This window comes from Haliotis rubra, unplaced genomic scaffold, assembly GCF_003918875.1.
Source record: "Haliotis rubra isolate DU_JTF1 unplaced genomic scaffold, ASM391887v1 Scf46, whole genome shotgun sequence".
Classification (NCBI taxonomy): domain Eukaryota; kingdom Metazoa; phylum Mollusca; class Gastropoda; order Lepetellida; family Haliotidae; genus Haliotis; species Haliotis rubra.
In genome coordinates this window covers 834,900-851,050 of record NW_025767146.1, presented here as the reverse complement: position 1 = coordinate 851,050, position 16,151 = coordinate 834,900, and the positions used below count along the sequence as shown (strand labels likewise).

Genomic DNA, 16,151 nt, shown 5'->3' with positions numbered 1-16,151 from the left:
CCGTTAGGTAAATAATATTATCAGTTGCTTTATTGCTTTATTTATTACCACGGCTATTGTATTTTTACTGTCATTGTAATTGTACCGCCAATTTTTACTGTCACTCTGTGTACCGTCATTCTTTATTGTTATTACTTTAGAGTAATGTGTATTGATTTGTGGATCCAGTTAATTTGGAACGGAATTGTCAATTGTATTACGTTTTTATCTTTTGTTTCACACTGAATTATTCAGCGTACTTATTTTTGGATTGGTGTATTGTTTTGATTTGGAAATCGACATCAGTATTCACTTATACCGGACAGTACACACGGGTGTTATATGAACTGCGTAATAAGATCCTAAACCTTCCCATGTGCCTGGTACAGAGAATGTCAGTTGGAGGATGGAACTTCAATATAAAGTAGAAGCAAGAGTGATGCATATTGGTGACGTGTACCACCCTGGTATGTGTCTTGGTCTGTGTATGTGTGTGTGTGTGTGTGTGTGTGTGTGTGTGTGTGTGTGTGTGTGTGTGTGTGTGTGTGTGTGTGTGTGTGTGTGTGTGTGTGTGTTTGTTTGTTTTCGCGTGCGTGTGTGTTCGCGTGCGTGTGTGTTCGTGTGCGTGTGTTCAAGTTATATGACAGTGCCCTGTAAATTATTAAATCTGGACCAGGGATTTAATGACCCCACCCATAGGGCAGGATGGGCCAGTATCCACCAGGTTACGGAGTCTGACCTACCGATCAATTAAGTCGTCAATTACGATTAACATGGGTTGATTGGTTCCAACCGAGAATCCGCACAGAAGACATTCCTAATCTTGAAATTCATCCATTGACATGCCATGGGACCTTTCAACTGATTATCTTTCCATAATCTGCCTGCTGTTCTCCCATGGGGTTGTCCTAGGGTGAAGATATGTGGTGTATCAAAGTATAATTGCACGTCATGATATCTTTATCAAGGACATACTACTAGTAATCTGGGTACAAATCACTACTGGCGTACCGTATCGTTCCCACCATCTGAACAACACTACAACCACAGAATGACCAGTCTCTTTCCGTCGTGTTGCAAGCTCTTTAAACCTGACCTATACTATGGAAAGTACAATTTAGTCGATGTATAGAATATGCCAGAGGTTGTTCATGGCATCCACTGATATGGTTCACGCAGTTGTATATAACTTGGAATCGTACAATGGATTCTTTTGATTGTGGAAATTATTATGTCGACTTTATTTACAATATCTCTACATCAACGGAACTGTTAAATAATCTTTGTAAATATTTATGTCTGGGCTAAGACAGCGGCTGGGTAATGGATACTGTATTTGGATTTCACCAGCCCGTTATGTGAAAGTACACGTGTACCTATGCTATATTCATCATTGTAATGATTATTTGTATCTTTGTATTTGGGCAGAAGGCCTTAATACGAAATAAAAGACTTACAATATGAGCTTCTAAACCCACATTAGCCAACACGTTCTGAACGTAATTGAACAACTTGGAAGAAATAGTCTTCTTGTGGGTAAATTTAACTGTTGGGGGTTCTTGAAATATTATGGAAAAGCGGTTTTTAGTGTAAACACTTAATATGGTAAAGTTTTCACTTTTTCCTCAAATTCAGGAACATACCGCTTAATCGATGAGATATATGTGGACACGGGCGTTTGCTTCTAACTACTGCATAAAGACACTGCATGTATTTGTTTGGCTGTCCACGGATGGATGACAGGAAGATATATGTGAGTGTCCTTAATCTCCTTATACACTATTATATACTTTTGAAGTGAACGTGCAACTGTTTATCTGGGTATACGGGGCTTAAAGTACATGCGTGGTCCTTCCTCTTAACACTACAGTCTCTGATTTGTGGGGATCACAGCAGAACGCCCACCAAACTGCCTATCAAGGTCATAAAACTGATGCTTTATCGAACAAACGTAAATATCTGTGCCCAAATACACGTCGGGTGAAAACATCAGACATTTTCATCCTACGGACAAATGTCGTCTCTTCGGAACATCTTCCTCATGACAGAGCAATGACGGCATCAACAACGGCATAAATAACATGCTAACCCTGTGAATAGGCTCAAGACAACTGGGTAATTATTCACATATCGGAAGATATTTAATGCCAAGCATGGGTAGACAAAGCTAATGCTGATTTATATAGAGTAACTTCCAAATTATGTTGTTACTAGTCTTGAGGAAACCTTAATTATTATGAATACGAGGACGCAGTGACAAGTCTCCATTGCTGTCAAGGACAGTGATCATATTGGCAGCGACGACCCATGGTGCAGGTTTCATCGCTGGAAGAGATCTGTAATTGTCACGCATTTTTTATATTCATTGTTGATAATCGCAAAGGATCAACGCTCGATTTGCTTGCAGTTTTTAACATTAACCTTGGAGCTGTAATGAGCACACTTGATGAGTTATAGGGTTATGTTTGTGTGCAAAGTACGCGATGGTGTGATGTTAACCAAACATATTAGGACATACGTAGAAGGATAGTTGTCGGCTTGCACATAGTTGTAAATTAATGATGATTTATTTGTAACTTTATCAGACTGGATCTGTTGATAAGTACAAGAGTTAGTTTATGTGACGTGTCTGCCACTTCACATATGTCGAGGGCGCACATTGAACACACACGAGACACACAGTGTGTTGATGATTTTATCATCCTGGCCTTTGCATGATTAAACATTACCATGCGCAATTACAATTCATGGTTGTGAGGGGAAAAATGAGCAAGCAATCGTTCGGAAAATTAGCACCGGTTTGATGTAAGCGGAATTATTTCAATATGATAGTGAACGAATGATCGGTTCTGGCTGGCGGCGATGCCAGTTCCCAAAACAGGCCTACTCTTCACGGTGAGCAGCGGCAACCGTGCCTCAACTCAATTAACCTTGTGATGCCCAGCACGGGTACAGCAGGAATAACTACTGATTTTTTCTACTACGCGTTTGCACAAAATGGTAATAGAGCAGATCCCTAGGTCTCAAATAGTTTGCTTGAGAAAATAGGGATTAACCGGTGAGAGGAGATGTGTATTGGTGGCTGTAAGGATGGATGGAGTTAGTGGGTGGTTGATGTGGTGTGGTTGGGATGAACACGGGTCGGGGTAAGGGTTGGTTGGTGGTGTGGTGTGGCTGGGGTGTGAGAATGCATGCGGGTAGAGGGTGGTCAAAAGCATGGATTGGCAAAGATAGAGCTGGGTTGAGTACTGAGTTGAAGGAAAGGTCCCTAGGTCGCCTTGTGAGATAGGATGATTGGTGGGTTCTGTTGATATATGACTGAGTTTTTGACAGGGTATAATCATTGCCCTATGTCATCAATAGACCGACCTCAATCAAGTAAAAACGTAGATTGTCATCATTAGTTTGCTGTAATTTAATAAGAAACCCTTTTGTCCAACTTTTCATGAAATGATATGTTGCAATGATCCCACATATAGAAACCCGTCAACAATAAATGTTGATTATGTAAATGTAGCTGGTATCAAAGAAATGTTGTGCCCATTGTTCATGCTTGCCTGACAGATTGATAGCTCTATAAAAAAAATGCGCTTCAGAAAGGCGGCCTGGACGATCAAGAACCAAATAAAATATCAAAGATGTCATAGACAGAAGCTGATTATACAGATCTTTGGAATACACAGCTCCCTGCGATGTCTCAAACATGAACTAGTGCATGATGTCGTGTGACAATTCAGTCCAGTTGTGTCAATGTCTCCCTCGGTAGGTGTTCAGTGACTGACATGTCAACCAGACACTCTCATCGTCACTTAGTTCCTTTATCTGCTAGCGATAAAGAAACTAAGACATAATACCAAGCCTAAACTATGTACCCTACAACAATGTTGTTTGATCACAACTCTAAACTGACGTACAAAAGAAAGTACACACATGATGCATTCGGATCATTTTCCAAAACGCAATGTAAATATTGTTTGAAATGAGTATTGCTAGTAACCTACATTCTGTACATGTTGCCTAAATACCATAAAAAGTGTACCCAATTGCGACGTTGTCAGCCTCTCACGTTTGTAGCCCAACGTGGACGATTGAGTCAATGTGGATTTATTGATGACATGGACGATAGGCCCGGGTGCCCACGGCATGCAGTCGTCGGTTCATTGTCTACCTGCTGATACCATGACCCAAAACTGTTGATGCTGAAGACGTCACTGTAAGCATCCGGTTGCGCAGATGATGGTCATCTTGCAGGGTCCTCACTTTCGGCCTTCCAGTTCTGATATTGTCAGATGTCTGGCCAGACTTGGGTCTCATAAGTCTGATTATTGTCTGTCAAAGCCGAATGTCCTAGCAATGTGACATTCTACTACAATGTGACAAACTACCTTCCACAATTCAGTAAGTCACAATGAAAATATTTTCAGAAGAAGTAGTCCCGAAACACCAGGTGTGTACCTTCTTTTATATATTTTTACATGGCAGGTGGTTAGCGATGTGTTTGCCGATGAACTGTCAGCGTGCAAGTCTCACGAAGGGCACTACGACTTGGACTGACAACATCAATAGATGTGTTGATATTAGACATAAACGTCATGTAGACTGGGGACATACATAAGCATTGTGATCATAGCCATGTATACAATACACCTGGCCATTGCCTCATGCCTAATCTTGATACGGAAAGACTAATCACTCGTACTTTTTGAAGGAGTGAATTGAATATTGAATATGTTTTTTGGCATATTGGATGACGTATGTCCAGATCACAGTTTCACGACTACCATCGAGTATGTTTTCATTTCAGTTGTTTAAACAATGTAACTGGATTTGGCTTGGTGCTATGCGTCAAGATCATCACATGACATAATATCAGTTGTTTAACACAAATCGTAAACGAGGCTTTCTGTATTGTCCATTAGTACCAGACACCATCTGTACAATAAACGCAACAACCCCTTGTCCACATCCATTAGAAACTCTGCCAACTGCAGAGTGGCCGGTACAACCGTGTCTATATCATGAGCATGTGTTAATGACTCACTATAAATGGGATTAGTTTGACAGATTATTACCTTGCGTCTTCAAACAGATGTAACGTACATCAGAAAACGGCGTCTGACCACCTGCTCAAGTCCTGTCATTATTCCCATTCGTTTAATCAACCACTGGGTCCAATAAAGACAATACTTCTCCCCAAGCAAAAGCAATCATATAATAGCTTTCTTGAAGTAACGTAACTTCAAATGATGCTTCGGATAAATCATGTACCCTATTTCAGATCACTTTTATGGCTACTGATAAACAACCTGGAGTGTTTGGTGAGGAATGGTCCGTCCCAAAACGAAGTTTGCTAGATTGCATATTCTTCCAATATAACAAAACAAACTTTGTGACAAAAGATACTTTACAATGGCATGAAAGGAAGCGTTTAACTTTGACCAAAGAATCAACACATCGCAAGTAACACGGCAGATAAAATTGTTGCGTGTTTGGTCGCAGCAAAACGTCACTGTTGTGCAGAGAAGGGACAGGGATAGTTTGTACATTGACATGGTACACAAGTTTTAACTATTTCAAATAAAGTCGTAGGAGTAAACTGAATTTGACTGGAATTGTTAAAGGTCATGATTGTTCGATGCTTTGACATTTATGTAAATGCATTTATGTCTTTTGATAAAGATTTTGTCAGAGTACTGGGAAAAGTTCGATGTTTAGCACATGGTTTATAAGTACAAAAGTACAGCGTTTCAGAAAATAATATTAACCTGAATTAAGGGCTTGCGATCACTGTGAGAAATCGAAGATAATCACCAATTTGCATTTGTTTAATTCCTCGTTATTTTCGTCAGTATTTATCAAGGCAGAAATTGGCTTCCCTCATGTCCCAAAATAGTGTAAATGTCATGACAGATTTAGCTCTGTAGTCATTAGAAATTTGTATATTTCTCGGTAAGAAGAAATATTAGGACGTATCAAAGATATAATAGATTTATTTATTGATCTGTATTACGTATTCATAGATAGTGATATCTCGGAATCTGTCTAGATGAGATATATTGGCATCTGTCTGAATGTGACATGTTGGAATTCGTCTCAGTGTAATATATTGGCATCTGTCTGAATGTGACATGTTGGAAACTGAGTGTGACATGTTGGAATCTGTCTCCATGCAACATATTGGCATCTGTCTGAATGTAATAAGTTGGCATCTGTCTGAATGTAGCATACTGGCATCTGTCTAAATGTGATATGTTGGCATCTGTCTGAATGTAATATATTGGCATCTGGCTGAATGTGCTATGTTGGCATCATTCTGAATGTAATTTGTTGGCATCGGTCTGAATGTAATATATTGGCATCTGTCTGAATGTGACATGTTGGAAACTGAGTGTGACATGTTGGAATCTGTCTCTATTTAACATATTGGCATCATTCTGAATGTAATTTGTTGGCATCGGTCTGAATGTAATATATTGGCATCTGGTTGAATGTAGCATATTGGCATCTGTCTGAATGTGATATTTTGGCATCTGTCTGAATGTAATATATTGGCATCTGTCTGAATGTAATTTGTTGGCATCTGTCTGAATATAGTATATTGGTTTCTGTCTGAATGTAGTATATTGGCGTCTGTATGAATATAGTATATTGGCATCTGTCTGAATGTAGTATATTGGCATCTGTCTGAATGTGAAATGTAATATATTGGCATCTGTCTGAATGTAATTTGTTGGCATCTGTCTGAATATAGTATATTGGTTTCTGTCTGAATGTAGTATATTGGCGTCTGTATGAATATAGTATATTGGCATCTGTCTGAATGTAGCATATTGGCATCTGTCTAAATGTGATATTTTGGCATCTGTCTGAATGTAATATATTGGCATCTTCCTGAATGTAATTTGTTGGCATCTGTCTGAATGCGATATATTGGCATCTGTCTGAATGTAGCATATTGGCATCTGTCTGAATGCGATATATTGGCATCTGTCTGAATTCATTGTCTACCTGCTGATACCATGACCCAAAGCTGTTGATGCTGAGGACGTCACTGTAAGCATCCGGTTGCGCAGATGATGGTCATCTTGCAGGGTCGTCACTCTCGGCCTTCCAGTTCTGATATTGTCAGATGTCTGGCCAGACTTGCGTCTCATTAGTCTGATTATTGTCTGTCAAAGCCGAATGTCCTAGCAATGTGACTGTTTGAACTACCTTCCACAATTCAGTAAGTCACAATCAAAATATTTTCAGAAGAAATAGTCCCGAAACACCAGGTGTGTACATTCTTTTATATATTTCACATGGCAGGTGGTTAGCGATGTGTTTGCCGTTGAACTGTCAGCATGCAAGTCTCACGAAGGGCACTACGAATTGGACTGACAACATCAACAAATGTATTGATATTAGACATAAAAGACATGTAGACTGGGGACATACATAAGCATTGTGATCATAGCCATGTATACAATACACCTGGCCATTGTCCCATGCCCAATCTTGATACGGAAAGACTAATCACTCGTCTTTTTGAAGGAGTGAATTGAATATTGAATATGTTCTTTGGCATGTTGGATGACGTATGTCCAGATCACAGTTTCACGACTACCATCGAGTATGTTTTCATTTCAGTTGTTTAAACAATGTAACTGGATTTGGCTTGGTGCTATGCGTCAAGATCATCACATGACATAATATCAGTTGTTTAACACAAATCGTAAACGAGGCTTTCTGTATTGTCCATTAGTACCAGACACCATCTGTACAATAAACGCAACAACACCTTGTCCACTTCCATTAGAAACTCTGCCAACTGCAGAGTGGCCGGTACAACTGTGTCTATATCATGAGCATGTGTTAATGACTCACTATAAATGGGATTAGTTTGACAGATTATTACCTTGCGTCTTCAAACAGATGTAACGTACATCAGAAAACGGCGTCTGACCACCTGCTCAAGTCCTGTCATTATTCCCATTCGTTTAATTAACCACTGGGTCCAATAAAGACAATACTTCTCCCCAAGCAAAAGCAATCATATAATAGCTTTCTTGAAGTAACGTAACTTCAAATGATGCTTCGGATAAATCATGTACCCTATTTCAAATCACTTTTATGGCTACTGATAAACAACCTGGAGTGTTTGGTGAGGAATGGTCCGTCCCAAAACGAAGTTTGCTAGATTGCATATTCTTCCAATATAACAAAACAAACTTTGTGACAAAAGATACTTTACAATGGCATGAAAGGAAGCGTTTAACTTTGACCAAAGAATCAACACATCGCAAGTAACACGGCAGATAAAATTGTTGCGTGTTTGGTCGCAGCAAAACGTCACTGTTGTGCAGAGAAGGGACAGGGATAGTTTGTACATTGACATGGTACACAGTTTTAACTATTTCAAATAAAGTCGTCGAAGTAAACTGAATTTGACTGGAATTTGTTAAAAGTCGTGATTGTTCGATGCTTTGACATTTATGTAAATGCATTTATGTCTTTTGATAAAGATTTTGTCAGAGTACTGGGAAAAGTTCGATGTTTAGCACATGGTTTATAAGTACAAAAGTACAGCGTTTCAAAAAACAATATTAACCTGAATTAAGGGCTTGCGATCACTGTGAGAAATCGAAGATAATTACCAATTTGCATTTGTTTAATTCCTCGTTATTTTCGTCAGTATTTATCAAGGCGAGATTGGCTTCCCTCATGTCCCAAAATAGTGTAAATGTCATGACAGATTTAGCTCTGTAGTCATTACAAAAATTGTATATTTCTCGGTAAGAAGAAATATTAGGACGTATCAAAGATATAATAGATTTATTTATTGATCTGTATTACGTATTCATAGATAGTGATATCTCGGAATCTGTCTAGATGAGATATATTGGCATCTGTCTGAATGTGACATGTTGGAATTCGTCTCAGTGTAATATATTGGCATCTGTCTGAATGTGACATGTTGGAAACTGAGTGTGACATGTTGGAATCTGTCTCCATGCAACATATTGGCATCTGTCTGAATGTAATATGTTGGCATCTGTCTGAATGTAGCATATTGGCATCTAACTGAATGTGATATGTTGGCATCTGTCTGAATGTAATATATTGGCATCTGGCTGAATGTGCTATGTTGGCATCATTCTGAATGTAATATGTTGGCATCTGTCTGAATGTAATATACTAGCCACATAAAGAAACTGTGCATTGTCAAAATATGATCCCAGTTGATAAGTACGATAACAATGTCAAAGGTACATATAAACTTAAATGTCGGGAGAATGAGACCATAACAAGTCGGGATAATTTCAATTGAAAAGTCAATCACAATGACGTCACGAGTCCACAAGCGGGACAAAGGTCAAACGACCATGTCACAGACATCTGACTGAATGTAATATATTGGCATCTGACTGAATGTAATATATTGGCATCTGTCTGAATGTGATATGTTGGCATATGTCTGAATGTAGTATATTGGCATCTGTCTGAATGTAGTATATTGGCATCTGTCTGAATGTGATATATTGGCATCTGTCTGAATATGATATGTTGGCATCTGTCTGAATATAGTATATTGGCATCTGTCTGAATGTAGTATATTGGCATCTGTCTGAATGTAGTATATTGGCATCTGTCTGAATGTGATATGTTGGCATCTGTCTGAATGTGATATGTTGGCATCTGTCTGAATGTGGTATGTTGGCATCTGTCTGAATATAGTATATTGGCATCTGTCTGAATGTAGTATATTGGCATCTGTCTGAATATGATATGTTGGCATCTGTCTGAATATAGTAAATTGGTTTCTGTCTGAATGTAGTATATTGGCGTCTATTGAATGTGATATATTGGCATCTGTCTGAACTTTATATTTCAGCATCAGTCTGAAAGTAACATGTTGTTCTCAGTTTGGGAATTGAAACGTTGATATCTGTCTGTGAATATATCGTCATCATTATGAATGTTTACCATCAACACTACCTACTACTTACTGCATTGCTCTCTGTAGACCATGTTAGCATTTGTATTGTGCAATGTGTCCCGATTTGCATATAACTGTGTATGTGTATTGTTGTTGAGAAGTTGTGACTCTCAATATGGTTACATTGTGAGCTGATCCTGTTTAGTGTACGTTGTCGTATTTGTATGGTTTCAAATTAACAGTGCTTTGTTAAAGATTTGCAGCAATGTGAATGTAATACGTTGTAAATCGTGAATCGATAACAGCCATTAATGCAATCAGTCCTAACTTTGAAGCCTAAAAACACAATTTCGTTATTCGGTAATAATTTATTGAATACGATGACGATAGTTACGGGTATTAAAAGTTCCATTGAATATAATGAAGTTTACTTTTCAGCGAATTCAACTTTGGACAGATGATCTGGCTGCCATGGAATCAATGATGGAAAATGACAAATGAATGATAATCACATGAGATAGGTCCGGTGAACCGACAGAGATTTAATGGTTTGGAGTATTGCTCGAGTTAGCATGTCATTGATCTTTACAACGTAAATAACCAATGTGACGTATTCATTAAGCAACGCCTGGCTGCTCTACCGGATATTTTCAAGAAGTGGGTGAGCAGAGTTTTGCGTTTAATTATAAGATTATTGGATAAGACTGGCAAGGTCAAATACACCGTCATGCGCGGATGGAGGCCGTCTTATCTGTTTGAAGGACTTGTGTGAGTGAGTAAGTTTAGCTGTATGCCGCTTGTAGCAGTATTCCAGCAATATCACGGCAGGGTAACACCGGAAATGGGCTCCACACATTGTACCCAAGTGGGAATGGAACCCTGGCCTTCGGCGTGACGAGCGAAATGCTTTAACCACAGAGCCACCCCACCGCCCCGACTTGTGGGAAGACAACTGACTCCATATTGGAAGACTTTGTTTAACAGTAAACTTGTTATGTCACAGATGTCATGGTTTCTGACATGTGCAGCTGACCTAAAAGTAAACACTCTTAGGTCCAGATGACCGTCACTGTTGCGCTCCGTATTCATGCTTGGATCATTTTCATGATTTATAGTAAACATCTCGATAAAACTTTTCCTTATCATCCTGAATGTATTATATCCTTATCATTCTGAATTTAATATAGACTAAATGGAATATATCCTATCGAGTACGAAACTGAATGTAATACATACTTACCGGCCTAAATGTAATATATCCTGAACATCCTTAATTTCTTCTTACATGAATGTAATGTAACCTTAACAGGCCGAACTGAAAATATCCTTACCAATCTTAATGTAATATATAATCACAAGCTTGAGTGTCATGTATTCTTAACGGGCTGGTTGTAACATACACGCGTTTTACCTGTATAAGATGACATGTCGATACCAGCCTGAATCTTATGTAATAATGCAGGTTTTAATTTGATATGTAAGTAGCAGCTTGAAAGAAATATATGCTTCGTGCTATAAATGTGACAAATGAATAAACAAAATATTATTGAGACAATGGAATTGCATGACAAATACAGGTGAACTTAACAGACAACGTAATAACTGTACAGTTCGCTCTTCACTTAAAAATATAACATGCATATTAACACACATACACACAAACGTTTCACAAACAATAACTGAGGTTTACCCTTATACTTGCAGTGAAGCTAGGTGTGATAAATGTTACCATTTAGATGTTATTCAATAACAGATGTTAAATTGATTTGTCATTTATAGCATAACCTGAAAAATATTAATGAAAGTAATAAAGGTTACTTTGGACAAATGTACATTCGGGTACACATGGTGCAGGTGTTATATCCGAACCTCGAACAGCCTACGATTGCATCTGAGATGCTGTTCTAGGGAACCGGTTCAAAACCATAACATGAGTGACATCAAAACACTGTATATTTTATGTGAAAGAAACAGGAAGGAAGCCATTTGTGCCTCCATATCTAGCCTGGCCACATATTGTTCTCAGACAATCGAGCTTTTCAACATCTCTGACAGTTCTGCAGACATATAATCCCACATAACCTCACAATAATTAGTTTGTAAAGGAACATTTCCACTGACTTTCTACTCAATCTACATGTTATGCTCTTGAGACAATTTACCATAGGGTATGTTAACCCTTGGTGTTTGTGGTTGGTTAACCCCTGGAGTTCCATATAAAGTCGTCGATTATGTTTGTAATATCTGCTTCAATGTCATAATGGCGTTGTCTGTGAAAAAATGATATATCAGTACCAGTTTTAGCGTAATATATCCTACCAGTATAAAAGTGATATAGATATACCATCATAAATGTAATATGTCTTCATCAAGATGACCGTGATGTATCAGTAACTCTATAAATGCAATATATCACTTCCAGACTGATCTTGATAAATGAGTACCAGTCTGAATATTTTATGGTATAATCAGTTCGATAAATGTTTCTGCTATGGTGAGAGACTTGTGAACTCACTTGCTGCTTCGCCGTGAGAGAGGTACAGGATTGCCGTGAGAAGGACAGCGTTGAAGTAGGCGATACATTGTGACGTCATCTTCACTGTGTTGCTGACTGACCAGTAACTGTACAGGGGACAAGAGAGAAACGATGAGAGACAGGAGGGGTCGGCACAACTGGACGTCAGCGAGTCGCATCAGAGGATTGTCTGTTGGTGTCTAATTAAACAGAGTAAAGATATTCACGACTTTCATGTTGGAGTCTAATTAAAGGAAGTGACGATATTCACGATCTTCAAGTTGGTGTTTAATTAAACGTAGTGAAGATATTCATGGTTGATCGTGAGGGTAGAACTTAACCAAACATTTATTAATTATTTTATTGATCTCTTATCTGCTCGTTCCTAAGATTATAGGACTTATGATGCTACTTGTAAACCGCCTAAAATAACTTCTAAAAGACTGACACTAATTTGTATTGTCAAACAAGACAAACGTTGATGTCCAAGATATTTTTTATGGATTAAACTTCTTTTTTAATTTCATAACAAGTTTAATCCATAAAAAATATCTTGGACATCAATGTACAACTTCTAAATGCCACTGAAAGACATCAAGACAAACGTTGCTTTGTCAAATGGATTTTTCCTGAAATCAAAATACGAAAACACAGATTATGCAACACATTATCTTTGCCCAGAAGCGTATAACCATCGAGATGCCCACCAGGCGTGTTGTGATGTATCATCTCCCGATATATATTATTAACGAACAATCTATCTGTTATGCCAGCCATCCTTCAAGAATGGGGATGGTGTTGGAGACATTCGCAAAGACTGTGGGCTGCCTGTATTGTTTCGCCTAGTACAAATACATGGAATTCCCTGATTTCAAAGACAAAACATTGACGCTTTACTTCTCTTCACAGTCATGGATGAGGGCGCGAAGAGGTTCTTGGGTGTTGATAAAATCACGTTTACAAAAAATAACCATTGTTTTAAACGGAAGGCACAGTCGTTTTCTAGATTTGTCCTACATTTATTGCAAACCGACTTATGTCGTGTGAAGCCACATTAATGTGACCTATGCTGTGCATTTTGCAGCTTCGGGAAAACTCACGAGAATGACAGACCAAGACAGAACTGAACTTTATTCAGTCAAGACTAAATGGCATAGGGTAATCGGGTATAATGAGGGATTGCAATATGAATATATGAATTACATATTACTTAATTGTATGGGCTATTTGAGAAATTGTAGCAAGTTTCTTTTTCTGTATTTCTTTCTTTTTAATGTATTGTTTCACTTTCAAAAATAGATGTATTATATTGGAGATAGAATGTCCCTTCAGACAGTAATACGGCAACTATCTCATCTATATCAACATTCACAAACAAAAGATTAGGGTGTTTGGTCCGTAATTTGACATTTTTAACAAATAAATGGATTTGCATAAAACACAATTCCCCACTATTAGAGGTACACAGGGTGCCACCGACAAATCTCAGCTTGTAATCGGGGTTTGAAAGTCTGAATTGTAATAAACTAGAAATACTCTTATTGGTAAAATTGTGTAATAGAATTTATTTGAATAGTATGTTTTTAATACCTTTTAGAAATAACCTTTAGATTAGGAGTCTCTGTCAGATCTCCATATATTGATGTACAGGGTGCCGTTGTACAAAATAACCTTAGCGCTAAGGCTACCTTAGACAATGTTAATGTATGGGAGTTACGGTCACCTTAACGCTAAGATCGCTTTGTACAACGGCACCCTGGTCTTTATGGCAGTTCTTTATATTTTTTCAAATACAAGACATTTGTTATTCTTTTGTGTAAAATGTCAAAATGTAATTACCTGTTCGGAAGAGAGTTTTCTTGATATAAACGAACACTTATTTTATGATGTCTCAGTATTTTGTTTCAAAATAACTTAGAACTGTTTACATGATACAGGGACTGTTTGTTGGTTTTGCATTGAACTTTTTTGCAGATTATATTGTCTTTTTAAGGAATACAGTAAGTTTTAAGCATTTTTTCTCATTTTCAACATACAGCAGGTATACGGGGTGTTTTCTGCAATCGATAAAAGGTGGACATTTTCAAACAAGTTTTCAAAATCTCAAATATCTGAACCGTATGTTACAATAAGACTTACAATGGCATCAAGTAGCTTCATCTGTGAATTTATAGACAAGTACTACTGTCTGATTTTTATGTTATAACGTCAGTAATTTTAATGCCATATTCGCGTGTGTTTAGCACTGTAGATGGACGTAACGAGATTCCACTCAATCCTCGTCGTCCGGTAGTGTGTTCGAATATGCTAAGTCTCAACTGACAGATGACATCAAACCTCAACATTATTAAGTGTCTACTGTGACATCATTATGTTTTCATAGTCATATTGCTGAGCAAAGATGTCAATGACTATCAAAACAACGAGGATGTATACTGGGAAAATCATCTAACTTTCTATAAGCCCAAGCTGCTTCAGATATACCCTGATATGATTAACAATGCTAGACGAGGTGATATCATGGACCACGCTAAGATGTCGTGGTAGCATGTAGCCTGATCAGATACGGCGATGTAATGGACTACGATAGGAAGGCCTGACATTTGAAATCAGAAGCAAAGGAACACCAGACTTTAATAAACCGACTAAGGAAACCAATGACACGGCGTAAAGGACGTTAGGGGCTAAGAGCTCAAACCACAAACGGATGCAGTCCTTATAAACCAATGATTCGAAAATACCAAATGTGGATCCAGGAACTGCTAAGAAACCTGTTAGACCACAAGGCGTAAGATACTACACAAAACCAACACTGTATGTGCCAGTGATCTGAGCAGTTAGAAACATCGATACACATATTGCTGATGTTATACGATATGGGCATTCTCTTCCCCATGTCTAGACATTTTATTGACGGATAGGACACTGTCTGTTATTATCTCAGACGTAAGGAGCACTCGTGTACAAGTGGAATCTTTCTGATATTTTACAGGAGGGCTTGCAGTTCAACTCTGGCACTCATGGGCGACGTTCATCATTACATCTGCCCTCACATTCACATGGATGACGATATGGTGAGACCTCATATGCAGGTACCGGACAGTAGAAATACAGAAAATACTGGGTTCACAGGAGGTATGACATAAACAAAAGAAACGAAAGCGACAAAAACATGTCCATAAAAACAAGAAATCTTTACTAAAAGAATTGTCCCCTGTGATCATTCCTACTACATCTTAAGCTTGTGTTTATAAACTGCTTTCAACTAGTTCAACTACCATTTGTTCGTAAACAGGTGAGCATATCCTGCCCCATCGTCAACACATGTGACAAACACACGCAAAGGCAAGTAAATTGTTCAACTGAAATTCATTTACTCTTGACATCATACAAGTGACATCTCTACGCTGTTGTCGTAAAGTACAATATAAGAAGCTATAAAATTATGGAAAACGTAATTTACCAAAACAAGTGCGTTGTTACATTTACTGCTTCAGTAAAATATATATCTCCATATGAAAGACATAATATTTGTGGTTGTCAAGAAACAAAACAGAAGCCGCTTCCACAACGACTTCCACCAGAATATTAGGAATGATTAATATTCAAACGCATACTCATTGATTTAGCGTTCCTATTAATTCAAGCGTTTTATGATCTTTAATTTGAGAATTGTTTAACTGCTTTATATTAGCGTTTCCAGTTGTTTATACGCTCAACAATCTGTGTGCCTCTTGA

At 38.0% G+C, this 16,151-nt stretch overlaps 1 protein-coding gene across 1 annotated transcript in view; it reads right to left on the bottom strand.

The window, feature by feature from the left end:
* LOC124290247 (neuronal acetylcholine receptor subunit alpha-5-like) overlaps positions 1 to 16,151 on the bottom strand; it is a 52,526-nt gene that overhangs the window by 15,492 nt on the left and 20,883 nt on the right. Inside the window, 1 exon segment of the mRNA XM_046726958.1 lies at positions 12,414 to 12,520. Coding sequence (XP_046582914.1) covers positions 12,414 to 12,492 — 79 coding nt within the window. The 5' untranslated portion in view covers positions 12,493 to 12,520.